Below are 27,554 nucleotides of genomic sequence, written 5' to 3'. Positions count from 1 at the left end.
TACCGTAAGCAAATTTGCCTCAGCGCGGTTTTGTATATGCGCAGCTTTTAATTTTTCCTCAAAACTTCAAACCGTATCTGTAGCGCGCGTATTTACTTATTTAATTCTTTTGGACCGCAATTAAGCGCTTGACTAATCCTTTTAATGTTATTGAGTGTGAGTATGGAAACTCATTCATTCATGGAGAGCTACGCGGCCAAAGAGCCGCACTGCGCTATCAGCGTGAGCCTCATGGACGTAATTATTATAATTAAAATAAAGTGAATAATAATTAATTAATGAGATTTCGTTTCGCACGGTGCCCCTCGCCGTCGTAGTAGGCTTCGGGCCCCTCGCCGTTAATGGCTACACTGCTGCTGCTGGCCCCTAGGGGAGGAAAGCCCAAGTGCGAAGAAAGAGCTCATGAGGCGAAGCTAATTTGCTTTTCGCGCGAGCTTCAAGCGAAATTTATGCTCTAAATGCAAAACGATTAGCAAGTGCAGTCGGAGCCCTGTGGAAGAAAATGCAGGAGAATATCAATTGCAGTGTACAATTGACGCCCGGCATTTCCGTAACATCCGTAGAACAGGAAACGCATAATTATCGCCAGAAAAGGATTGACGAACTGTCTGTGTAACACTACACCCGGCAACCATAAACAGCTTCGGATGAATAACTCGAAAAATTTGATTGAAATATTAATCTCCATTTTCTCCTCAAAATTAAAAAAAAATCGAAAACCCAAAAAAAAGCCACGGGAAAAAGGAGATCCTCAAAGATCCTAGATAGCAGCAGTAGGCAGTGCATTTGACCCGGTTGTTCTTCGAGAGGAAGGAATTTCGCTTTCATCCATCCAGTTCACCAGCGCTTGCTACGATTGAGCAGGAAGAAGCAAAAATTCTATACCCCGCAGGGACTTTTTGTGATTTTTACCTGAGTTGCACAAAATTGTAGGCGAGCAAAGCTGCAGCTCTAGCAGCAAAAAAAACTCGCTTGTCGGATGCACTCCGTTTTGTCGAATTGTTTCGTCTTCTTGGGTTGCTTTGATCAGTCAGCGCAGCGCAGCACACCATCGCTAATGATTGGTAAAGGTGAATTCATCGAATAGAGGCGTATTTTTTTTCTTCACGTCCATCAGTTTCCCATCGAGAGAAGGGTCCGAAAATTTATGGGAAAAAAGTTACGCATATGTCACAATTTTCCTGTCCCGAAGGTTCGGTTTCTTTTTTGAATATGCACACACAGTGTTTCCTCCCTTTTTATCCAGCCATCCAGCGGGAATCGATGCAAACCGAATGCAAAGGATGCAAAGAGGGACTCCGAGGTTGAGAAGTTGATAATGGCTCTCTAGCAATTGGAAGAGATGATCGTCTTCCTTTTCATTCGGAGCCTATGTTTAATCATTTTTCATCGCTTTAGGGAGTTTTTATTTTTTATGTACAGTTATATTATGCTCAATGAAAATAAGCATCCTTCCCACCGTGTTGAATCCGACCAAATTTGTATCAAAAAATGTTTGATCGAAGCAGCTCAAACTTTGAAATGTCAATCTGTCAAATTACTAGATCAAAAATTATTACAAAAATTCAATCATCCGGAAGTTACTATCATAGACTATCGTACACACTTGAGGTCTGCTCCAATTGACGAATTTAAATTAATTTTTACTTAAATTTGACAGTTCGACACTTAAACTTGACAGTTCTCCTAAGGAAATTATTATCGAACTGTCAAGTTTAAGTGAAAATTAATTTAATTCTCCAATTGGAACAGACCCTTAGAAAGAATCACGTGTGTCATTTAGACCAACATATGCAAGCATCACATGTGACGTTCGTTTAAACGTCGAAGTGACGTAATTTTCTGTCACATATTTTATAAAAAAAAATCTATTGAAACGGCAATCGGTAACGATTGTAATGCCATAGCAACGTTCTAGGTTACACACACGGTATACAATCTTCACAAGGTAGGCAGTGTAAGTCTATGGTGTAACGCTTGTAAACAAGCAGTTTCAAAGTAAACATATGTCGTCATTGCTATCCTTGTGCATAGCTGCTTGCATGATAGTGCGAGGTAGCAGGCAATGTTTTCTCTTGCACTCGTTCGATCTGCGATATTAACGTCATCGCCAAATGTCACTTATCCAGAATGTATCACCTTATGCACAGCGTGGTTACACAATTTGTTGAGAAAATTTCCCAATCAGTTCTTCTCAAGTGCTCAAGCTATTCGGACATAGTAAATATATGTTTATTGTGAAGTCAAGTATTTTCTTCCTGTATAATCCGTCGTTCCAAACCATATTCAGTGCGTATTTGCAGAAAATCATCGCGTTTTCATGGCCACCTAGATTACACGGCTTCGCTCAAAAATCAAACGAGTCAACACGTGCATATGTTTATGTAACAAACTTCATGAGAACATGAGCATGATTTATCATTCTAGAGATGTCATTTATCCATATGTCAATGAAGTAAATTTATAAATAGTATAAATTATTACCAAATTTAATAGTAGATCGCGGAACAAAAAACCTATCGTGAGCTACATGACATTAAAACTTCATGTCAGAGGCGTGTAGATTGCTGAGCTCCTTAGGGTTCTGGATCCCGTGGACATTGATAATGGCCATACTGTAATTGACCAGGTCAGCCTGCATCACATCCAACGCAAGGTCAAGAGCCTCATGATCTTCCAGTGGGTTATTGGTCCACTGCTCGTCAGAAATCGGTATGGCAACGGCAGATTGGACTGATGCAGCTATCGTAAAACCTTGTAAAACCTTTAAGCCAAACGCTGTTTAAAATATTGGTTCTTTAATAACTTGGTTGTCTAAACAGTTTAAGCCATGATTTATCCCATTATCCGAACAAAGTTCCGAGTCAAACTATGACGGGCTGAAGGCGTTTATTTGACAAGTGAAAAGCACATTGTTCAGAAGCATATGCTTATCGATACATCAGCTTAATAAGATGCAGACAAATGTTTTGTTAAACTCTTTTGTTAAGGAAACAATGCTTGTCGAATAAATTTCTTGTTAAACTTTTTAAAAATTGTTTTATTTTATCATTGTTAATACCGATGAAGAAAGTCGAACATTTACTACTATCTGAATTAAAAAATCATTTAAACAGTAATGTGTAGAGAATAGTTTTAGTTCAGCTATCATTACCATTGTTAAGCAACAATTCAGCAAGTTTGCTTGTTTGTGACTTGCAATTGTTAGTTGGGTTATTCTAATTTTACAACTTTTTTGCCCACTAGAACACCACGTGAGCGGGGGATATTTTGACTACTGTGCTGTAGTTATTTGTACAGATTCTGCGAATTTTCATGTCACTGGTCGTTTCTATACTGCTTCTTTAGTCTACATCGATGACGATAGAATGAAAAGCACGTGATGTTGTTGCTGTTGCTCCTTATTAGTTCATCAGATCATTGGTATCGCCGTAGTCGTCATCAAATTAGACGGTTTCGCTAGAGCATGTGCTCAGAGTAGGGTCAGTGTCAATTGTCGATTGTGTCGGCTTGACGAAAAGGGTTTTATGATGCGGATGGGAATTGAACCCATGATCATACAAAGCGAGCGTGTAATCGTGTCCCAGGGAACAATCACTCATTTAACCAACATTGCAATGACATTTTAATTCCACATTTGATTGAATTACAGTTTAACATTATTTTATCACTGCTTGTAATCATGCGTTGTTCAAACAAAAGTGGAAAAGTTATTCAGCAATCTTTTCTGCAAGCGCGATACAGGCCGACTGTAAAGGAAGTTATCTGTGTTATATCAGCCTCATATTAAACTTGTATTCAGCTATGATATCCTGCTGCAAAAACAAAAACAACTTGAAGTGCGAGGTGCAATTATGGTCCAATCATGTTTATTTGTCGCATCTAAACACATTTATAACACACAAGCTCTTCTAAAAATTTCTCAACTTGGGATTTGAACTCGTGATCTCCCAATCACCCGTCGCATGCCTTGCCAACTACGCCATCCTGGAATTGGTAAGTTGCTCGCTAAGAGTGAAACATCTTCACAAAGATGTGAAAGATCAATACTCAAATTTATGAATGGTTGTAATGATTTATTTTTAAAAAAGTTGTGAAGATGACTACAACTTTGAAATTGTACGAAAAATAGCAAGTGTTTCGAATATTTTGCATTGGTGTGTAACAAACATCAATTCATATAGAATAATGAGGAACGTTCCAGTATACTACTCTATTATCATCATTTTGACCTGTTGTTCAATCGAAAAGTGATAATCGAACAAATAAATCATAAATCCGTTAATATAGCTTACTGTTAAACCATTATTCCCACAATAGCTGAAGTATTAAACATCAAAAGCATTTGTTCAACTTATGTAGACCACAATAATCAGCTATCATAAACTGTGGAACATAAGTAAGGGCAAATCGAACAAACAAAAATTGCTGACGTTTGTTAAGCTTATAATTAAATTGCTGTTCACATACGTGCTCAAGTGTTGCATTTTGGCTTATTTACAATGTAAAGAGCATCATTTCAGCTTATTATTCAGCATTTGGTTTTGTTCAACTGCGAATGTTATAAACCAGCAATAGTTCAACATGCATGCTTAATTATGACTTTGAATTGTTCCTTGGGGTGAACGAAGATCTAATGAAAACGTTTTAAGAATCCTTATACATTTCTAACATGTGATTTTCTAATAACTAATGATGAAATATATCAGATCTTTAATTTTTCAAAAAATGTTTTTCGATTAGGTACATTTTTCAAAAAATACTTCAGGAATTTCAAAAATCATTCCGGATTTTTTGAACTTTTCGATGAAACGGGAATACTTATCGGAGATATTGGCAAATAGCTTTTCGGACTTCGGCATAAATCTTTTGGAAAATGACTTGTGAATGCTTTAGGAGTTTAAAAAGGAATTTTCACTGCTTTTTCGTTAAAAGATTAGAGGGTGCAGCGTGTACTGAAATCTGAAAGATTGTGTTACAGTTTTGAAGGTTGGTTTTTCTGAGTAACTTTTTGATACATTAAAATTATCACAAACCATTTGATTGTTCTGCCGAATTACTGGAGTTTCTTCGTAAAAAATGGGAGTTCTTGTTATTGTACAATCTGGAAGTTGTAACCAGTGATTCTCCCAGAATCAGTTTACCGGAAAGGTATAGAATTCAAAGAAACGATGTTGGAAGGGAATACAATTAGTTCTTATGTTTCGGCGTCGTTTTGACATAACAAGTTGTATTGATTTCAACCAGCACATCCCACACCCATCTGAAACTAGCCTGAAACTCTGAAGTAATAATTCATATTCTAACTAGTTTTATTAACGTTTTTTGATAGCTTTGTCAAAGTATTGTATATTCTTTTTTTGGCTTTAGCAGAATCAGCTAAGAACAATTTCGACTCGACGATGCAATGTTTTGCCTATGCTGCGCAAAACTCAAGCGTCAGAACTATCTGAAACTCATAATAACCTTCTAAGCATTCTGCATTGTCTTTTGATACAGAAATATTGGATGATTTCATTTCAGATCTAGCCTTCCGATGTTTAGTTTCACCCAAAAACCCTTATCATCAGATAAGTTTGTGCCTCCTGCCGTTTGTCGTCCTTTTTTATGCTCTTTCAACTATTCAAACAGAAGAGTGCACACATAAATTACACACCATTTAGAGACTGACAATGATGAGAGCGGCAAATTGCATTTCTCCTGCTGCTCCTCGTTTCCAGCTCTGTCCAATCCACTTCCCAGAGTTCTGGGAAAGGTGACTCCGAAAGTGCAATGATAAAAAATACTTACCTAAATATTCCTTTTTACCTTTTGCTGTTTCACTCCGATGTCACACGGCGGTGCAAATGTGCATGCTCATTTTCGGATGGGAGCCAGGCAAAAAAAAAAACGAAGAGGAGATTTTGTCTGACCGTTTTCACAGAAAAGAATGGAAAAACGGACTATAATTTACACATGACTTTGCATAAAACTATTTTATCTCCCGGGCGCTCACTGAATGGATGCCAGATTGTGAGTTTTTTTTTTTTCTTCCTCTAAGCACAGGAACGTTTCCCAACGATTTTTTTTTTTCATTATCGTGATCGACTAAGTGCCAACACCCCTCCGTATGTGTGCCGTGCCGTCATTAATTTATTACCAGTCATTTAGCATTAAATTGCTCACCATTCCGAGGCACAATTAATTAAATCGGTAGGATGCAAATGACTGCAAACCGCACACCACACATTTCTATCCCGAGGACTCTCTGTCTCTCTCTCTCGAATGCGGAACCAAACGGAAGGTCAAATGGTTTTCCTGCTTCTGGATGTCCTTTGAATTGGATTGGAACCCCTCGCTCTGGAACTGCACGGCACGGCCGATGAAATGTGATCGATTTGCATAAAAATATTTGGACTTGTCCGATCCCCTTGGTTGGTTTTGCATTTGTCACACACGCTCTCCGTGATGCTGATCAGAGTGACCACTATGGGCTAGAAGGAAGGAAATGTGCGGCTAATTTCAGATAATTTAATGCGGAAAAGAACAAATGTGCCGCAAGTGATAACTCCAATTACAATTCCCGAGCAAAGACAGATTACAAAATAACAAACACATCCTGTTACCTGGTTATCATTCACTTGATAATGAGGTTTGTTTTTATTGAGGTTGAATTAAGAGCCAACAAAACAAAAATAATAACTCAAACTTATAGTTGAGTTTTCATTGAGTTCAAGTTGATAACTAACTAATTACCATACGGAAGCTTTTTTTAATTTTCCCGTTTCTGAACTTGAAAATATCTCGTAACTTTTTCAATATATTTGTTCTTGGAGAAAGACTGGAAATATGTTGGACTCACCAAGAAGCTGGGTTTACCTAGAAAAATCCCGAAGTAAATCCCGAATAAGCTGATGGAATCCCTGAAGGGACTCCTGCATGATCCCCTGAAAAAAAAGCTCCTGGAGAAACTCTTGAGAGAGTCCCTAAAGGAGTTTCTAAGGAAATGTCTGTAAAAAACAGGAGACATCACATAAGCAACTCCTACCTGGAGGAATCACAAAACAAATTTCAGGTGAAATCGCTGGATGAACTTCATTAGGAACCCCTAAAGGAAAAATCTCTCTAGCAATTCCAAGAGAAGCTTCTCTGAAGGTTAGAATCCCTGAAAAATCAGCTAGAGGAATGACCCTTACGAGTTTTCCAGAGGGATTTCTGAAGATATTCGTGAAAGATTTCAAGGTAAAATTCCTGGAGAAATCCACAGAAAACTTCCCCAAAAAATACCTGGAGGAATCCCTGAGGAATTTCTGGAAAAAAATTCGAAGCATTTCCTGGAGAAATCCCTGAAGGAGTTTATGGAGAAATTTCAAAAGAAATTCCTACAGAAACCTCTAAAGTAGTTCCTGAAGATATCTCTACAGCAAATTTCAGAAGAAATCCCCGACGAATTTCTGAACAAATCCCTGAAAGAATTCCTTGGAAAATCTCTCCAAGAATTCCAGAAGAAAATTCTCTACCAAACTTCAGTAGATATCTCTCAATGTTTGAAGGATTGCAAGAAGAAATCCCTGAAGGCATTTCTGGAAAAAATCCTGGATTTATCTCTGATCTATTCCTGGTAAATCCTTAATTCAACTCCTGGGGAAATCCCTCAAGGAGTTCCTGGAGAAGTCCCTCAAGATATTCCAGAAAAAAATCCTCAAGGCACTCCAGGCGAAATCCCTGAAAGAATTCGGAGGAATTCAAAAATAGGAAAGGAAGTATTTCTAGAATAAATTCCTGGAAAAAAATTCTAATAGATCTTCTACGGAAATCCTTGAATGAACTCCAGGAGAAATCCCAGACGGAGCTTCTCGAGGAATGTCTGAAGGAATTTCTGAATTAATACCTAAACAAATTCCTGGATGAATTGCCCTGAAGGAGTTCCTGGAAGAATCCCTCAAGAAATTCCTGAAAAAAATCTCTCAATAAACTCCAGTTCAAATACCTCTAAAAAATCCAAGAGAAATTTCTAGACAAATCCTTCAAGTAGTTCGTGGAGACATCCTTGCAGGAGTTCTAGGAAGAGTTTCTCAAGAAGTTCCTGTAGAAATGCATGCAGAAGGTCCTGAAGGAATCCTTCAATGAGATGTTATTTAAAGAATTTTAGGAAAAAATCCCTAAATACATTCCTAGAGGAATTTGAGAAAAACTTCCTAGAGGAATCCCTGAAATAATTCCTGGATAAATCACTGAAGGAGTGCTGGGAGGAATCCCTGAAGGAGTTTATGAGTTTACGAGCAATCTTTGAAGGAATTCCTGGAGAAGTCCCTAAAGAGTGTTTGGAGAAATAAATTCCTGGAGAATGAATGCCCTGAAAGAATTTGAGAAGAAATTCCTTAAAGAATTCATGGAGAAACCCTTGATGGATTTCCTGGAGAAGAAGCACAACCTTTGAAGAAATTCCTTGAGGCATTCAAGAAGGAATTTCTAGAGAAGTCCCCGTATAATCCCTGGAGAAATAACTAAAGGAGTTCCTAGAGGAATTCTTGAAGGTGTTTATGAGAAAAACCCTCAAGCATTTTCAGGAAAAGACCCAAAGAATTCTCGGAGAAATTCCTCCAGGAACCTCTGGAAAAGTTGCTATTATTTTTTTTACACTTTATGCTAACGTAAGAACTTCACGATACACACGAGATGTACACGAGACAATTCATGCCACTTATAATTCGTAAAATTGATTGTAAGAACGAAAAGGGTTATGTCTTGTCTCGTGTCGCGTCTTGTGTGTACTCTGGGGAAGGCTCTGGAACAATCTCTGAAGAAGATCCTGGAGAAATCTCGGAAGGCATTTCTTCAGAAATCAATAAGGAAGATCCTTCAGAAATCTATGAAGGAATTTGAGAAGAAATTTATGAAGACGCCCCTAGAGAATTTTCACCAGCAATTCCAAGCGAAATTCCTTAAAAACTTCCAGGAATATCCTGGAACTGAAGGACTTTCTGGAGGAATCCATGAAGGGATGCTTGCAAAAAAACCATGTAGAGTTCCTGAAGAAATATCTAGAAAAGCCCCTGGAAAAATTTCTAAAGAAGTTCGTGAAGAAATCCCTAAAGGAGTTCTAGAAGAAACCCATCAAGAATTTCAAGGAGAAATCCTTGAAGAAATTTCTAAAGGAATCTCTAGATGAGTTCCTGGAGGAATCCCTGAAGAAATTTCTGGAGAAAGCCTTTAGGGAATTCTAGGAAAAATCTTTCAAGAAAAAATCCTAAAAGAATACCAGGAGAAATCTTTTAGGGAATTCCTAGAAAAACAAAACCTGGACGAAGCTCCGAAGGAACTGCTGGAGCAATCGCTGATGAAATTCCTAGAAAAATCGTTAAAGAAATCCTTGAAGGAATTGCTGAAGGAAGTCCTGGAGGAATCTTTGAAGAAATGTTTTAAGGAATCCTTTAAAAAAATCTTAGAGTAATCCCTGATGAAAATCCTGGAGAAAACCACGAAGATGGATGGATGGATCTCTTAATACACTATTATCAGAGAAATTTAAGAAAACAAACCTAGGAGGAATTTCTGAAGGATCCTCCAAATAGAAGCTAGAAGAAAATGTTGAAATAAGTTGAAGATCGAAGATCACTTTGACAGCGCTTTTCGAAGTACAATATTTGGATGGGGATGGCATGGAACCTAGGATAGGATGTGACAACTGAAATTCGCCTGTTCGATTTCGTCAACGAATAAAATCCAGTGCTGCCACTTTACTTTATTCCCAATCTTTCAAACAATTTAAATTTAATGACTGAAATGTTGATGCACATTTCGCACCGGTAAGCACAATTTGTATCAGGAATAGCATTTCTTGCAAATGAATTTAATTTCAAACGCAAAAACAAGTGAAATATTAAATAAAAATTCAGTTGATTTCGTACCAAATCAAAGTTTTTATTCAGGTCTAGGCATGGAAGTCTTTTTAGGTTGCTATACATTAAAATGCAGGCATATGATAAAGTTTAAATAAAAAAATACAGTAATTTCAAATGTTGGTATCAAATGCTAAACCTACAAACTAGCAACACGGCCAAACCAACAACAAAGCGATCTGATCGCAGCAAACGGATATCAATTTCAACCAATCCAATCAGTATCCGTTTGACAGCAATTTGGCCTCAAATTGACTGACTACGTGTCACATCTTATCCTAGCTTATAACCATCAGCCGATTCTCCAAACAATGCGGCACACAACAACAAAAAACAACGCTTGACTACCTCAAGCCTAACTTTACCAAACACCGTATGTAACATATGTAAACAAAAAAGAGATTTTCACATGAGGCGCTGAATTTCGTTGAGGACTACTTGTATCACTCACCTTTGGGGATGATTTGTGAAAAATACCAAGATTTTTCACGTTTCCGAAATGCTCAACGTATGAGTTGCAATGGTAACAGCGAACTTCTTCGTTCGTGGATTTTGTTAGATACGGTGTTTGGTAAAGTTAGGCTTGAACTTAGAGATTTGAAAACGCAGCTACTCGAGCGCACAGCTTGCTGCGATAATCAGGGCCTGCATAATTTGAAATTGTGCAGAAACTAAAACAGGGCATAAAAAGATGGAATTCTATGTATACAATAAATCAGGAAAAATAGGTTCGCGAGAACGAGTTGATGTGGGTTTCAGATAAGGTCACGGGGATTTCCATCAGGAAATATTCAGAGAGTCCACAAGAAAAGGGTTCCAAGCGGCTTCAGGGTCATTTCGAGGGGATTTTAGGAGTTATTAAGAGGCATTTTAAGGGATTTCAGGAGCATTTCAATTAGATTAGAAGGGATTAGAGGGGTTGCATGGCATTTCAGGGGCGTTTCAGGATATTTCAGAGGCATTTTAAGGGCGCTTCTAGATATTTCATGGGATTTTAAGAGGATTTAAAAGGTGATTCGGGAAGTTTCAGATGACACTAAGGAGGTTGCAAAGGCATATCAGGGGATTTTAAGCGTGTTTCAATGAGTTTCAGGGTATTTCAGGGACCTTAGATGTTCCATAGATTTCAGGATGTTTCAGGATGGCGTTGAAATTGTGTTTCGGAAGTATTTTAGGAGTTTTTCATTGGGAGTTGGAACGCCCCAAGAAATCTCTTGGAACTTCTCTGAAACTCCTCTAAAACTCCAGTTCCAAATAACTAAAAGTTCAGATAAGAGGGTACTATATGAGCTAAGCAGCTTACCAGAAGTTGCTCTTTGGCACTCTAAGCAGCTTTATTTCAAGGTAATTTTGGAACTTGGTTCACATACGGAAGTTGGATAACCTTCTGAACAGCTTCTAATGGAACTCTCTTAAAAAGAATGTAATAACAAAAATGTACTTATCAGATTCACCACAGCCTCTATTGTTTACTTGTATTGCGTGAAACAGAACCAAACTTGCTTTAATACTATGTATAACATATTCTCATGGAGATTTAATCCGGTTCCTTCTTCGAGATAACCTGCTATCGAAACCGCTGCGCAGCTAAAGACTCTTGACATTATGAGGTTGGCTGCGTTACAGCACAAGTGTGCAATTTTAGCTCTCGGCAGAGCATTGATTCACATTCAAGTTAGATTTCACCCGATATGCACTTCATCGCAATCGTGATGTTGGGCTAGAGTATAAGGATCTCACGCAGCGACTACCGGTTCAAATCGCGTGGGAGTCATATTTTTTGTTGATGAGCAGTTAAATTCATTGATTTGATTAACTCTAATAATAACTGCTAAAATAACAAAAAAAAAAAAACAACGAGTGACTGATAGCATATCAAGTTACTGAAATGAACAGAAGGAAAAGTTCCTAGAAAGGAACTTGAAAATTTCGACAAAGTTCCGCGTAGCATCTTAAGCAGCTTTTAAGTGGCTTAAGAGGCTAACAATAAGCCTTGCTGGAACTAATGTATTCCAGCACGGCTAATTGTTAGCCTCTTCAGCAGCCATAACGTTTAATTCCGGACTTTATCTGAACGTCGTGAAAGCGCATTTTGTCATGAGAAGCGAAACTTTTGATTACTTGGGAAACGTTCAAAAGGTTTCAGAAGGCTTCAGGATGGCGTTTTAATGGCATAAAACGGGTGTTTTGGAGGTGTTTTATTGAAAGTTAAAACGCCCTTGAGAACCCTCTGACACTCCTCTGAACATCTCCTGAGATGGCCCATGGAACCCCTCAAATCTTCCTGAAACCACCCAAATTGCCCTTGAAACCTGCTAAAATCCCCATGAATCCCCATGAAACGCCTCTATAACTCCAGAGACCCTCCAAAGCCCACTGGAACGCCCCGGAAAACCTCTGAAATTCCTTTGAAAACCTTCAGCAACCCTTTGAAACGTCCTGAAATGCCTCTGAAGACCCCATGAATCTCACTGGACAGACACTCTGAAACGACCCTAAAACTACTGTGAAACCCCTGCACGCCTCTAAATCGAGCCTTATAACCCCTTGATAGCTCCTGAGGTACAGTGAAATCCTCAGAGACCTCCTTAAAATCCTGAAAACGCTCTAGAAACCCCCTGAGACCCTCTGAAACGCCTCTGAAATACCCTGACATTTCCTTGGAAACCCCCTTAAAATGCTTTCCAAATACTCATGAAAAATTCATGCAACACAATAAAACGCTCTAAAACACCCTTAAACAATCTCTTGAAACCCCTGAAACGTTCGTGAAACCACCTAAAAACTCCCATGAATCGTTGAAACGCCCTGAAGCTCCTTGAGCAACCCTAGAAACCCCAGAGTACAATACTGGCTTTCACCAAACTGCAATCATGTTTATCTTGGGAGTTAAAAGGTGATTATTTTCGTCGAATAGTTTTATATTTTTGATATGGCAATCCATGACGACTTTCCGCAATGGGGGTGACAGCCAAAAGTGTAAACACAGTGTGAGTACAACTTACCAAAGTTTCGTCAAGTGTCGTCGGTGCTTAACAAATTCCTTTGTGTTCAACTGTCACCCCGATCATCGGATGTCAAAAATATATGGTAAACAAAAAAATATCAGCTGATCGCATCTGTCTCATGGATTGTCATATAGAGGAGACTTTAGGTCACCTAACCTTGAGATACGGATTTCAAATTTAAACATTGAAAAAACAATTATGTTTAAATTTGAAATCCGTATCTCAAGGTTAGGTGACCTAAAATCTCCATATGACAATCCATGAGACAGATGCGATCAGCTGATATTTTTTGTTTACCATATATTTTTGACATCCGATGATCGGGGTGACAGTTGAACACAAAGGAATTTGTTAAGCACCGACGACACTTGACGAAACTTTGGTAAGTTGTACTCACACTGTGTTTACACTTTTGGCTGTCACCCCCATTGCGGAAAGTCGTCATGGATTGCCATATCAAAAATATAAAACTTTTCGACGAAAATAATCACCTTTTAACTCCCAAGATAAACATGATTGCAATTATTTTGAGATGTTGAACTTTTCACTCTTCCTTTTATTTCAAATATAGGTGTGGCCTACTGGTTGCTCACGTTGAAACCTCCGACTTCTTCCCAAAACATCGCCAAACAGGTCCACTTCCACACGCAAAAAAAAACTATCCGGGTGGCGTAGTACCGGGTTAACTATCTGTGAGAACGCGTAAAAACAATCATTACGATAACGAATGGCAACTTCCCTTATAAAAAAATACATAAGCTGACGATTGGGTGAATGATTGTATCATTCCGTGTATTATCAAGATGATAACCCGAATGGCTTGTTAAGCAAATTCGTAATAATGAAATATTTACTAGTAAATAACATGAAACGAGCTCACCAGCATAACATATTTGGTGCAGAGAAATCAGATCGTTCTCACTGCCACAGTGCCACATTCAACATTCAACAACGTTTATTTTTCGTCACCCGAATTTAGATTCTTGACCCACAGTATCGCTGGTCCACCCTGCTGCCCGGGTCCTTAATACCAAATGCATGCATCTCAGTGTAATTTACCGAGGGGATGCGTGCGCATACGTGTAAGCATATAAATTTTAAAACCCTCTGGGAACAATAATCGGCACCGTCCTCGAAGGGATCCCATAAGTAACTCGTAAAATATGGATGCGAAATTTGAGCCGGGCACGAGCCACACTGTGCCTTCGGTGTCGATGTTGTCCAGTTTGTCACCACATTCGTACACGAGCGTCCAGTACGAGGATGCTGCTGTAAATAATAGGTATAATGTCCTCTTAATAATGTCCCCGGGTTACGAACCGGAGCATTCATCTCACTTTGGTCGAAAACCCGAGATGGACGGACGGGGGTTGAAGGGAAGGGCGTGCGGTGGTGTGACCTTTTCGGACCGAGCGGGGGCAGATGTCATTCTCACCCTCAGTGAAGAGGACAACCGCGCGAATGCCGCAGAATCCTTTTTATTTAGAGTCCCACCTCTGGACAGGGACCAGTCCATATGTGGTTGTATGTAGGGGAAGATGGAGGAGAAATGCTTCCATTGTAGAAATGCTCGATTTCAGCCTTGAAATATTTCAAAAGATCCAAGAATCCTTTGATGTTTGTTATATATGTACCATATTTCAGCATGATTCACATAGATTATATGACAAATAACATAAATTTACATGATTCATCATGTAAATTTGCATCACTTTAAGTTTGAATGGCATGCAATGCTCATTGTTATTATCTGTGTAGTAATAAACGCGAGCTGACTTGTTTTGTATTGTTCGTCTCATTATTTTTCGACCTACCTGCTCCGGCAAAATCAAAATTACTTGTGACGTAAAGTATGCAAATTTCTTCCGACACGTAAATATTAAAATTATGTAAAGTTGTTAGTGCATGCGTTATTCGTGTAAAATTTCGTCTAATGATTGAAAATATCGTGCAATAGTACAACACTTACATTTATATCACGGAAATTTCCATTACATGTGATAGATTATAACGGCACTTGGACACGTAATTTTACATATATTTGGTTGCCCACACAGATCGAAAAAATAGTGTAAATTTCTGTGACATATAATGCACATAATTGGAGCGTGGCATTTCACAGAAGTTTACATGACATGTCATGTAAATCTCATGAAATATCATGTAAACTTCCATTATATGTCATGTAATTCAGCATGACTCTGAGTTTTTACATGACATATAACACAAATTTACATGATATATCATGTAAGCCATCACAGCTGAAAGTTTACATGACTAATGATTTTTTGGTTAACACGACGGAATGAGACGTTTTACCCCCGTGTTCCCTTTTACGATTCGGTTCGAGGAACTCCCATCTTCATTTGGATATAAAAGGTTCTGTTTTTATTAGCGTCCAGCACGTGGTATGGTTGGTGTGCGGGGGTGCCCGGCCGATGCTGATTCCCCGTTAAAGAAGAGGGAAATGAAAATATACTGACATGTGGACGCAGGACATACAAACGAGAACTACTAGCTAGCTAGCTGGTGGTCGGCCGGTAGTTTCTTCCTTTGCTTCGATCCTATCCCCGGTGTTCAATACCTACAAGCTTCGATCCAACCAGGATAAATCGCATAAATTTTTCCTTGCTCGCTTTCGTCGAAGAGAAGGCAGACATTAATTTTTCTTTTACACACTACACAGGAATCATCCTGACAATATCGAGAGATAGATATTCTGTTCTATTCGTTAGGGTTGGGGGAGTCCGATTCGTCGAGGCACGTGCGAATGTCCATCCAGAGAGCAAGACTGGAAAATAGGTCAGCATGTGCCTTTAAAAATCAATCAGAACTGGGTCCAGCTGCTGGTCCACCGATTGTCCAACTCACCTACCGCTGGCTGATAGTTGACCCCGAAGGGTTGATTGATGGTCAGTGGGATAATTGAAAACGAAACAATGGCAATTAACCATGGTCCTACTTTTCGAATAAGTTGTTTAGGATTCTATTGAGGTCCAAGACTTGAACGTTGGCAATCAAGCAGGAGCTATTGAATCTGCCAAAAAACGGTTGCAAATTATTCCGTGCAAAATGCTTTGCGAAGGAGGAAATTGCCCATGCATAGCATAGCATGAATGCATGCACAAATAGTGTATGGAGTTGCAAAGATAAGTGTTGCCATTTCCATAGTAGATTTCGTTACAACCTACAATATCTGAGACTCACAGCTTCCAATATGAGTGCCAGGATGACAAAAGTAGCGAATGTTTAAAATATTCAACGGCCATTCAACAATGTAGTGTACAAAGAATTAATAGGAAAGACCTCACCAATTTCCTCATCGTCGAAACCCACACCTTGATTTCTGTCCATATCTGCGCTTATCAATGAATGCATCAATGAAAGCTTTCCGAGAAACCTTGTAACTATATTTGCGTTATATCGAAGTCACAAGTTACATTGTTTGTCCAATAGATTCTTAAAACTATCAGAAAACCAAAATAAAGGGTATAAGGTTTTATGATGGTTCTCAAAACCTCTACAAGACTAAATTGTCATCAAAATGTTACTTGGGTAGTCACCAGTTTACGTTAAAGATTTGATAGCATACGGATCACATTAAAATGCCTAAGGTATTCAAGAGCTCCCGTGAGTGTAGGACATCCGATCTACAAGTGTAGTTAGTGATCTTTCGCTATACTAACAAAAAGGTTTAAAGCCATATAGCCTCCATTTTTTCTCTGAAACCGCCTGGAATGCCTTGAAATCCCCGATGTGCTCTTGAAAGCTCCCTGAAGCCCATTTAAACTCTCAGTAGTCCCCTGAACAATGCTGTCATGGTAAACTCAGAGCTGGTTACTAAAGTTTTCCGAACTTTATCGCCATCTATACTGGTAGGCCCCTATGGAAGTTATTTTACCATTGCCCTTACTTAAATGAAAATTGTTTCGGTAAGATCCCTCGATGCATTGGATTATGTCACGAAGTTCTTTTTATGAGCTCAGCAAGAATTCTTTTCAAAATTCCTAGAAAATTCTCCACGATTACTTCCAGGGGCACCACCAGAAATGCCATGGAGGTTTCTTCTAGATTTTGTCGATTTTTTTTTCTAGAATTGTTACAGAAAAAAGATTCTCGCTGGATTTCCCTGTTCGGCTGTTCGAGTGCGTATGAAGTTGATCATCAATATTAACTTCTTTTCTCGATCAGCCTAGATAGCTGTGTAGTGTCGGTAGCGATTGTCTCAATTGGCTAAGAATAACACTACGGACCGCCTGTTCCGGTGGTAAGAATCCACCAATAGGTGACCCCTAATTCATGGTGTGATGCGGCTTTATGCTTACCGTGCCTAGGAATGAATGGCTAGGGGGGTCTAATAAAAACCTAACCGCTAACGGAGCCTGTGGAGTACCAGGGCGCCCTCCACAGTATGTAGCCCTTACTGCGCTAACCGGAGCAATGGTGCAGTGGACCTTGTGTTTCTCCGAGACAATCAGCTGCCCTTCTTTAGTCTCACTTGAGGCTAAATAAAGGCGGGATTATGAAGATGTTGTTAATTAGTTTAAATTTTCACCTATATGGTTTCGCATTATGCGATTTACACAGTGTATTCTGTGTATCCTCGCCTTTGGCGTTTTCCAATCGATACCGATTTGGTTTTATTGTTGCTGTTCTTTGCTGTGCTGCTGTTGCGAAGAGTTTAATCTTACCTAGTTTGGGTAGTGGCTACGGTTAGGATAGCTCAGATCAATCTTCAGCATAAAAGAACAGCAACTATCAATCTTTGCAGACTTATGCAAAATGGTACAGCCCAAGTGGCCTTGGTACAAGAACCTTACTTTCGTAAGGGAAATTTCTATCTAGGAAACCTTGTGAACCCGGTGTTCGCCACTTTCAGTAAACATGAAATGGCAAACTCGCGTGTCATGCCTCGAGCCTGTGTGCTTGTCAACAACGCAATAGTTGCTACACTCATCTCTGAACTAACCACCAGAGATGTATGTGCTATCACAATTGATGTATCTGTTGGAAACCTCAACAGGAAATACGTCTATTGTTCTGTGTATTTACCACATGATGAACCATCCCCTACGGATGCTTTCAAACAAGTCATCGCATACTGCACTTCAAAAGGCCTTCCGCTAATTGTTGGCAGTGATGCTAATGCTCACCATATCATCTGGGGCAGCTCAGACATTAACTTGAGAGGCTCCAGTTTGATGGAGTACTTAAGTAGTACAGATCTTGCATTACTTAACATAGGCAACCGCCCAACCTTCATGGTATCTGCTAGAGAGGAAGTGTTAGATATAACGCTTTGCTCTAGCAGAATTAGTCACGAGCTGACCAATTGGCATGTGTCAGATGAAGAATCTTTATCTGACCATCGCTATATCTTTTTTGAACATTTAAATGTTACTTCGCAAACATTGCGTTTCAGGAATCCTCGGTCAACAAACTGGGGTCTTTATACTGATTTGGTTGCAGCCAAATTTCATGGATATTCACCATCCATTGACACTCCAAGTGATTTAGATGATGCCGTTGATACTACAACGACCTTCATCATGGAAGCTTTTGAAGAAGCATGCCCTCTACGGTCTGTGAAGATCACAAGAGGAACCCCTTGGTGGAACTCTGATCTGGCGAAACTCAGGAAACAATGTAGAAAGAGTTGGAACAGACGACGTTCGGCTGGTTCGGAGGCTTTCAGGTCGGCTCGCAATGCCTACAGGAAAGCTCTCCGGTCTGCTGAACGATCCGGCTGGAAAAACCTTTGTACAAATGTTTCCAGCTTGAGTGAAGTCAGTCGGTTAAACAAAATCCTTGCGAAATCTAAGGATTTCCGGGTGAACGAACTTCGTTTGCCAAATGGCGATCTGACTTCCTCTGATGAGGAAGTTCTGGAATGCTTATTCAGCACACACTTCCCTGGATGTGTGGATATTACATCTTCGGATGATCCTGATGTCTTTTCTTGTAGTTATGATTCTTTAGCTTCGGCTCGGAGTATTGTAACTATAGAATCGATTGAGTGGGCTCTTAATAGCTTTGCTCCTTTCAAATCTCCTGGGGCAGATGGGATTTATCCTATTTTGCTTCAGAAGGGATTTGATTATTTCAAACATGTTTTGAAAAAACTACTTGTTTGCAGTTTTGCTACAGGGTATATTCCCAAATCCTGGAGGGATATTACTGTAAAGTTTATTCCGAAAGTGGGTCGTGCGTCGTATGAAGAAGCAAAGAGTTTCAGACCTATCAGTTTGACCTCTTTTCTTCTGAAATGCTTAGAACGCATTGTGGATCATCATATCCGTGATGTTCATCTGGCCAACGTGCCTCTTCATGTGAATCAACATGCCTACCAATCTGGTAAGTCCACTGTGACTCTTTTACACAAGGTTGTTTACAATATCGAGAAAGCATTCGCTCAAAAGCAATCTTGTTTGGGTGTTTTCTTAGATATCGAGGGTGCCTTTGACAACGTGCCTTTCGATGCCATATTGGAAGCCGCACGGAGTCATGGTATATCTCCAATGATTTCCAATTGGATTCTCCAAATGCTCAAAAACCGATATCTCTTCTCGACATTGCGTCTAGCAGGGATTAGGAAATTGAGTGTTTGTGGATGCCCCCAAGGGGGAGTCTTATCACCGCTTTTGTGGAATCTCGTAGCAGATACGCTATTGAGGCAACTCAATAATAGCGGTTTTCCTACTTATGGTTTTGCCGACGACTACCTAACATTGTTAGTTGGTATGTGCATCAGCACCCTTTTCGACCTGATGCAAAACGCCCTTCAGGTAGTTGAGGGTTGGTGTCGCCAATATGGCCTTTCGGTTAATCCGAGTAAAACATCTATTGTTCTTTTCACGGAAAGGCGAAACCGTAATGGCGTTCGACCTTTGCGTCTCTTTGATTCTGAAATCGATGTGACTGAACAGGTAAAGTACGTTGGAGTCATTCTTGATTCCAAGCTTTCCTGGACACCTCACATTGAGTTCAGAATCAAGAAAGCTTGTATGGCCTTCGGGCAATGCCGGCGTACTTTTGGTACAACTTGGGGTCTAAAACCCAAGTATATCAAATGGATTTACACAACTGTGGTTCGGCCAATATTGGCTTATGGATGTCTTGTGTGGTGGCAAAAGGGTGAAGTGAGAACGGTCCAATCAAAATTAGGCCATCTCCAAAGGATGTGCTTAATGGCGATGTCTGGAGCGTTCTCTTCAACTCCTACGGCAGCGCTAGAAGTTCTCTTTGACGTTGCCCCACTACACATTCATCTCAAACAAGAAGCCCTTTCTTGCACTTACCGGTTACGGGTACTCGGTCTACTAGAGGAAACTCCTGTGAACCGCAGTTCAACACACACCTCGTTGTTTCCACTTTTGGTGAATTGGGACAAAATTGTCCTTGCTCCAAGTGATCTTACAATTGCTTGTAATTTTCCATATAGGACATTTTCCACGAAATTCCCTTCCCGGGAAGAGTGGACATCTGGTTATCTGGAAAGAAGTATTTCAGACGGCATCGTATGTTACACTGATGGCTCCCTTCTCGAAGGTCGAGCAGGTGCTGGTGTTTATTCTCGTGAGCTAAGGCTGTATCAGTCTTATTCACTTGGTAGACACTGTACCGTTTTTCAGGCCGAAATCTTTGCTCTTATGTGCGGAGTGCAATCAGCACTTCAGCAGCACGTAATGGGCAAAGTAATATACTTCTGTTCAGATAGCCAGGCTGCTATTAAAGCACTTGCTTCGGCCAACTCCAGGTCGAAGATAGTTATCGCTTGTCGAACTCAAATCGAGGAGCTGAATTCAGCAAACGCTGTTCACCTTCTATGGGTACCTGGCCATTCTTCCATCGCTGGAAATGAATTGGCTGATGAGTTAGCTCGCTCTGGAGCATCACATGACTTCATTGGCCCTGAGCCAGCTATTCCGATATCGAAGTGTTGGATTAAGCTTCAGATTCACATCTGGGCTGTCACTCAACACAGACAATATTGGAATAGTTTGGAGTCATGTCGTCAAACCAAATTGTATAGTGCTGAGCCATCTCTACGGGTGGCGAAGTATCTAACTAATCTGTCTAAGCAGAATTGCAGCATGCTGGTCAAAGCATTGACTGGCCACTGCCGACTCAGCTATCACATGGCGAATATTCAGCAAGCTGATTCATTTGCCTGTGATAACTGTGAATCCGATTATGGAACTTCGTATCATTTGATATGTAACTGTCCAGTTTTCGCGCAACTGCGTTTCCGAGTATTCGGTAAACACTTATTAAGTGAAACTGACTTCAGAAACCTGAATCTTCAGGATATTCTGTTGTTCTTAACCCGCTGTGGTAAAGAGCTATAGGCTATCTTTCGCTTTATGCGTTATTACAGTGCCCTTTTCAGGGCGCTGTTTGAACCCATTGTGGTACGCTTGTGCGTTAGTACCCTCTTCCAGGGTATTTTTCCTATTTCCCTACCTGTCCCTATCCCCATCCAAATCCTTTTTCCTTCCTTTTCCCTCAGGTAGATGATGAAATAGGCTGTTATTTTGGCGATGGCACAAATGTCCCAAATGGAGGATAACGTGCCTCTGGAGCCGGCCTTCTGATACCTGATACCTGATACCACGATTACTTCCAGGGGCACCACCAGAAATGCCATGGAGGTTTCTTCTAGATTTTGTCGATTTTTTTTTCTAGAATTGTTACAGAAAAAAGATTCTCGCTGGATTTCCTTGAATGATTTCAGCAATTAATTATCCGAAGGTTCCTCTAGGTATCCCTAAGTAGAATACATCCCTGTCCATGCATTTTTTTTTTTTTGAATATTTTTCCAGGGACTCCTCAAGAGATTCTTTTAGGGATTCGTCCAGGAGGTTTCCCTGGGACTTTTTCGGGATTTTCTCAAGAAATTTATCAGAAGATTTATCTTGAAACTTGTCCTCAGGTTAACTTAGAAATCTCTCCTAGGATTCATGAGGCAATTTTTCAAAAATTCCTGCAACAGAAGTTCAGAGTTTTGTGAAAGAGTTTGTCTTTGGGATTGCACCAGGAATCCTTCCAGAATTTTCTCAAGTAATTACTTTACAAATTTCTCTAGGAGTTTCTCCAGGAATTCCAGTAAACGTTTCTTCAAAAGCTGCAACTCCAGGAGATTTTTTTCCACAGGAATTGTTTCAGAAATTCTTCTAAGAGTTTCTTTTAGAAATTTAGAAATTTTTGACATAACCTTTTCGGAAATTATTGCTTGAATTTCTCCATAGAATCCCTGAATGAATGGAGTAATACATATTCAGGGATTTTCCTGTACATCCATTTCATATTTTCGAGAAAATGTTATAGAGATTCTTCTGGCAGTTCCTCCAGGAAGTTACCTTCTTCCAGAGATTATTTTACATTGTTTTCCAAAGATTCTTTCAGAAATTCATACAGAAATTACTCCAAAACTAGCTCCAGAATCTATTTCTTTGCATTTTTCGCAAAATTCTCCCGTTATTCCAGGTATTCTTTCGAAAATTCCGTCAAAAAATCATTTTTATTTCTTCTAGAAGTTCTTCCAATGATTGCTTTAGAAAATCCTCCAGGGATTTCCTGGAAACGTATTGACGGATTTCTTCAGGAAATCCACCAGTACCTTAGTCTACCAGGGATTTCTGCAGACATGTTTTTAGGAGATTCCTTCAGAAATCCTTCCACGATTTTTCCAGGAGTTGTTCCAGATATTTCTCATGCAATTTTTCTAATAATTACTTGCACTGTTTTTTTTTTTTCAAGGAATTTAGGAGATGTATTAAGGAGTTTCTTCAGGTATTCTCTTATATACTATCCCAGGCATTCATACGTCCATTAATTGCTTCGGCAAATCCTTTGCTCCTGAAATTCCCAAGATTTTTTTTCTAGGGGTTTCCAAAGGTATCTCCAGGAGATATCAAGGGATTTCTTGAGACAATCCTCCAAAGATTTCCAAGGTTTCTGGATATACTTTTGAAAAAAAAAAACTTTGAGAAATTCTGCAGAGATCGCTAAAAGAGTTCCAGGAAATATTTATTTACGATGGAACCGTAGTAGCAATATCTTAAAAAAATGCTTGTCTGGAATCACTGAAGAAATTTCTCAAGAGGTAATCTCTTCTCTGGAAGAATTTCCGAGGCAATCTCTGCATAATTTTTATTTTTTTAGAAGAATTTCTGAACGTTTCCTCTGAAGAACTTTTGAAGCAATCCCTTTGATATAAATCCTTAAGAATCCCTTGAATTAAGAAGAATTCTCCGGAGCTATAAAATCTCCTTATCCTAAAATCCTAAGATTCTAAAATATCCGTGAGAAACCTGGAAAGGCATTCAAACCCCATGAAACCTGCTAAAGTCTAAAACTTATCTGAGGCATCTCTGAAACCTTTCTTAAATCTTAAAACCTCCAGAGACCATATCCACACCTCCCCAAAAACCGCTGACGCCCTCGGAAACCCCATACAACGCTTTGAAACACCTTGGACCCCTCTAAAATTCTTCGAAAATCTCTTGAAGCTCATTAAAACCTCTTGAATTCCCCGAAAACTTCTCAGAAGTCTTCCCAAATCCGTTATTAACTCCCTAAAACCCTTTGAAACGACTTGAAACGATTAAACATGCCTTGAATCTTTTCTGAAATTCCCTCGTAAGTCCCTGAAACTCACTGAAATTCCAGAAAACCTCAGAAACCCACTAAAATTTCCTGAAATGTCATGAATGCATTGAAACCCCTCTGAAATACCCCATGAAACGCTTAAAACCCCATCAAGATCCCAAAAAAACTCAGAAATCCCTGAAACCATTTGAAACGTCTTGAAGCTACTTGAAACCCCCATTGAAGTCCCTCTCTAAAACATCTCTGAAACCTTCTTGAAAGCTTCTTGAAACCTCTGGAAACCATATCCAAACCACCGGGAATTCTACCTATAATGCCCTAAAACGCCTAGAAGCTCCCTGAAACTCACTTCCACGCTCTCTGAAACCCCCTAAACTCTCGGAAATCACTACGAAAGCGTCCTGAAACACTGTGAAACGCCTTGATACGCGTTGAAACTCTTCTGAAACATAAATTTTATAAATTAAAAAAAAAAAAAAACATCATATGCGATGAATATTATGTATCCGCCTTACATATATGTGATCTAAAACTTTATACGATGTTATGCGTGCATCCTTATGCGACTAATGATTGTCTGAGGTGAAATATGACTATAAAATGGCAGTTCTGCAATAATGTAGATTTGGAGAACTTGATGAACCATTGGCATACCAGTTGTTATGAAAACTGCAATTGGACCATCTGAATTATTTGAGAACCGAAAGTGTGCGGATGTAGAGACTTAGGTCTAAGGAGCATTCTGTTCACTTTTTCGAATCCTAATCCTAATTCTATAACTTTTCCCAAAATTTGAGTTTAGTTGGTTGAACATGTAGTTTGCTCAAGCCCTACAAAGGTAACAGCTTGAGCTTGATTGACCGCCCGTAGGAAGAAGAGTAAGTTGTGACGAAATTCGTATGCCCACGGCAGATCACATATAGGAGACCGCATAAAGGACCCAAGTAACAATGAATACTGAATAGTGAGAGTATTAGCTGACCAATAGCTGATTAATGGTGTCAATGGCTGAACACAATGACAGCTGAATATTGGTCTGAAGTATGGCTTATTCAGCCTTTTTAATTAGCAATACATAGACGGATGAATATCAAGTTAAAAAGAATATTATTCATCTAGGTAACCAGCTTCAAAACATACATCAACCTGCAGAATTAATCATGTGTTGTTCAACATTTAATCAAATAATTTTTGACAGCTGGACCCAAGCATGTTTTCGTGAATTACACATCGCTTCTTCAGCCTTAATACAAACTAAGTTCAACTTATGTTCTTGACTATTCAGACACAACAAGTATTGCTCTTGTTTTCGAGGATATGTATATATTTGTGTGTGGTGTAGGTGCTAAGGTAAGGGATTTTAAATCAGGAGGTCCGAGTTCAATTCCCAGTTTTTCCACAGATTAATTTATGCTTTCCTAAACATCTCTTTTGGAAATAGAAGCATCTAATGGTAAAAATAGGCTCACGGAAGTGCTTTTTATACACAATTAATAAATTCAATTGATTACTTATTAAGCGCATATTAAGCCTTAAATCAGCCTTCCAATGAACCTCAAATCAGCTAAGGGATGAATAAAATCACCAAAATTAGATGTTATGCAGCTGAATAAAGGATTGTACCTCTTGTGCTCAGCTTTTGTTCAAATGAAGGCTGATTTGAAATAGTTGGAGAAACGTTTGTACAGCATCAAATTTTTGCCTGGGGAGAACATCGTCAACACAGCGCAGCCATTTTCATCCTTTATAAAACAAAGTTAAAACCCTTTCAGGACGTTACACAAAAAAGTGAAATCTCCATGGAAATGGTTTAAATTTGGCACTCCAAAACTCTTAGAATTTCCAAAAAAAAACAGTACTTTTCCTTCCCCTAAAAAAACTACTTTTTATCTTTCGATTTCTAGCTTTGCCTATTTAGATAAATCAGAGATAAAGAAAAATGCGATATAAAACTTTTGCATGTTTTGCGGTTTTTGTTCACTTTTTGTTTAACTTCTTGTGGTAAATTTAACATGCAACGTAAACAAAAGTTTGTTTGCGTACATACAAGAAAAAGCAATGGCTCAATCGATCATTGAAACCAATTTGACGGTGTTCACAGCATCAAAACAAAGGCACCATCGTATATGAGTTTCAACATTGTGACAGCAGTGGAGTCAAACACACACGGCTAGGGTGGCGCTATCTGTTAATTTCCTAGCGGCCGTTTTAGTTAATTTAATGATCCATTATCAAAACTATACATCACACTCGATAACAACCGAAATTGTCTGTTTTAAAAATAGGATAAAAACAGATGCAGTTTCAACTCATACCCTACATACAACTGCATATGCGCAAGCACGTGCAAAGATGTCGCTGGTTTGGGAAATCACTGTATGGCATAGGGTTTACGTTGGTGCGTGGATGCCAGACGTTAAGATATTGATTGTGTGTTTATTCGAATCTATGACAAAAGGTCGAAAAACATCAGGTTGAGAAGAAAAATTTCTAGAGAAAAATGTTAGAATGCTTACTTTTAAAGAAGAATTTCTTGTCCAGCCTTTTCAGCATCTATCATATATTTTGCAATAATTGCAAGGGTTTGACAGTAAAAAATGGCACGGTTTTATGACGTAACTTTGTGTACCTACCTCATAAAAAGTTCTGTAAAGTAAATCTTAGCAGTACCTACACTTCAACAGATTCCTAAATTTTTACATCCATTCAAAATTTCATCAGCTGAGAAAAATTTAACATCTACTCGATTCTCTTCCCTGGAACATCATTGAATGCTTTTGTCAACAATTCTGCCGCCGAGGGACCTCATTTCCTACAAGGTCCTTCATAAAAAAAGAACATCCATCCCACTCTCTACTGTACTAGGAAAGGACAAGCTGTTCGGTCCCGGCCATTAGTCGAATTTCCTTTTGTCTATGCAAATAAGCATATTATTTTATGCACGTTTTTGTGCCATCGTTGCCTCGGCCCTCTTTTGTGCATTCCTCGTTTGTTGCTCGTTGTCGATAATGTGCATATGCCGTTTTACCTCCTAAGAAACTGAGCAGCCCACCTGAACTGCGTGAAATGAGCATTTACCAAAAGCAGAGACTGTGCATGTGAGCATTCTTTCCGTCGTGGCCTACTACTGTGCGGCGTGCGTGTGAGCCGCATCCTCCTCCTCCTCCAATCCAACAGCGAGCCGAGCGTCCACAAAAGAAACGGAAACAAGGTGCGCAGATGCATCTACCTCCAATCTATAAACCGTATGTTGGCCTCTTTCTTTTTTTTTCAACTCCAATCGCTCACACCACCACTCGCTACCTCTCTATATATGCAAAGCTGATTTTCCAATATGTCAGCATAATTTGTCTTCCCATCCGATCCGTCCCGACTAACTGTTCTCCTACGTTTGTGCACCATCCAGTGCAGTGTTCTCTCAATAGCCTACTGTTGTTGCTGATGCTGACGATGACTGACTGACAATTCGCTAATTCCTATTTCTTCTCTTTTCTATGTTCTTTCTCTCACAGATATAAGCCGCCTCTCGAAATCACCGTCCCCGCCTCCTTCGCATGGTAAGTCCCAATTATGATCGATCACGCGAAAAATTATCGAAAATTGCAGTTCTAAACGGTATTCAAACCCCATCTTTAGCTCGGTTTTTTTGTCTGTCGCTCCTTGGGCTACTGTCTGCCACGTGGCACCGGTTGAGAACGATTTTCTCTCCAGCAACCAATCATCATCGTACGTAATCAATTGGCTATTTGTTCCGGCCTTTGGATTTCGTCGGGGTGTGTGTTGTGTACGCAATACGCAACCCTTTCCTATTGGTAAGACTCTCTCCGCCTGGCGACAGCGGTGGGATCTTAGCACCCCGTTTTTTTGTCCCACGATCGGAAGGCATAAAAAAACAAACCGTTTGTCGGAGGTTCCTGATTGGGTTGATCCTGTTGCAAGCCTTTTTTCGGGTTTGGTGGAACGCGGTACCAGTACCTAATCGGTTGAATGTCACGCGTCTGTCACGAGTAACAGTTTTATTACGGACTGACTGGTAATTGATTATCTTTAGATG

The 27,554-nt window shown here is 39.5% G+C and overlaps 1 protein-coding gene across 3 annotated transcripts in view; it reads left to right on the top strand.

Moving 5' to 3' along the window:
• The window catches only part of LOC109404634 (POU domain protein 2), a 415,841-nt gene that overhangs the window by 311,306 nt on the left and 76,981 nt on the right, over positions 1 to 27,554 (top strand). For all 3 annotated transcript variants that reach the window (XM_062849023.1, XM_062849022.1, XM_029864382.2), the window contains one exon: positions 27,013 to 27,057. In XM_062849023.1, the coding sequence (XP_062705007.1) occupies positions 27,013 to 27,057 (45 nt within the window). The remainder of the gene's footprint in view (positions 1 to 27,012; positions 27,058 to 27,554) is intronic.

Source organism: Aedes albopictus, chromosome 2 (assembly GCF_035046485.1).
Source record: "Aedes albopictus strain Foshan chromosome 2, AalbF5, whole genome shotgun sequence".
In the NCBI taxonomy this organism is placed as follows: domain Eukaryota; kingdom Metazoa; phylum Arthropoda; class Insecta; order Diptera; family Culicidae; genus Aedes; species Aedes albopictus.
This window is presented reverse-complemented; position numbering and strand designations above follow the sequence as displayed.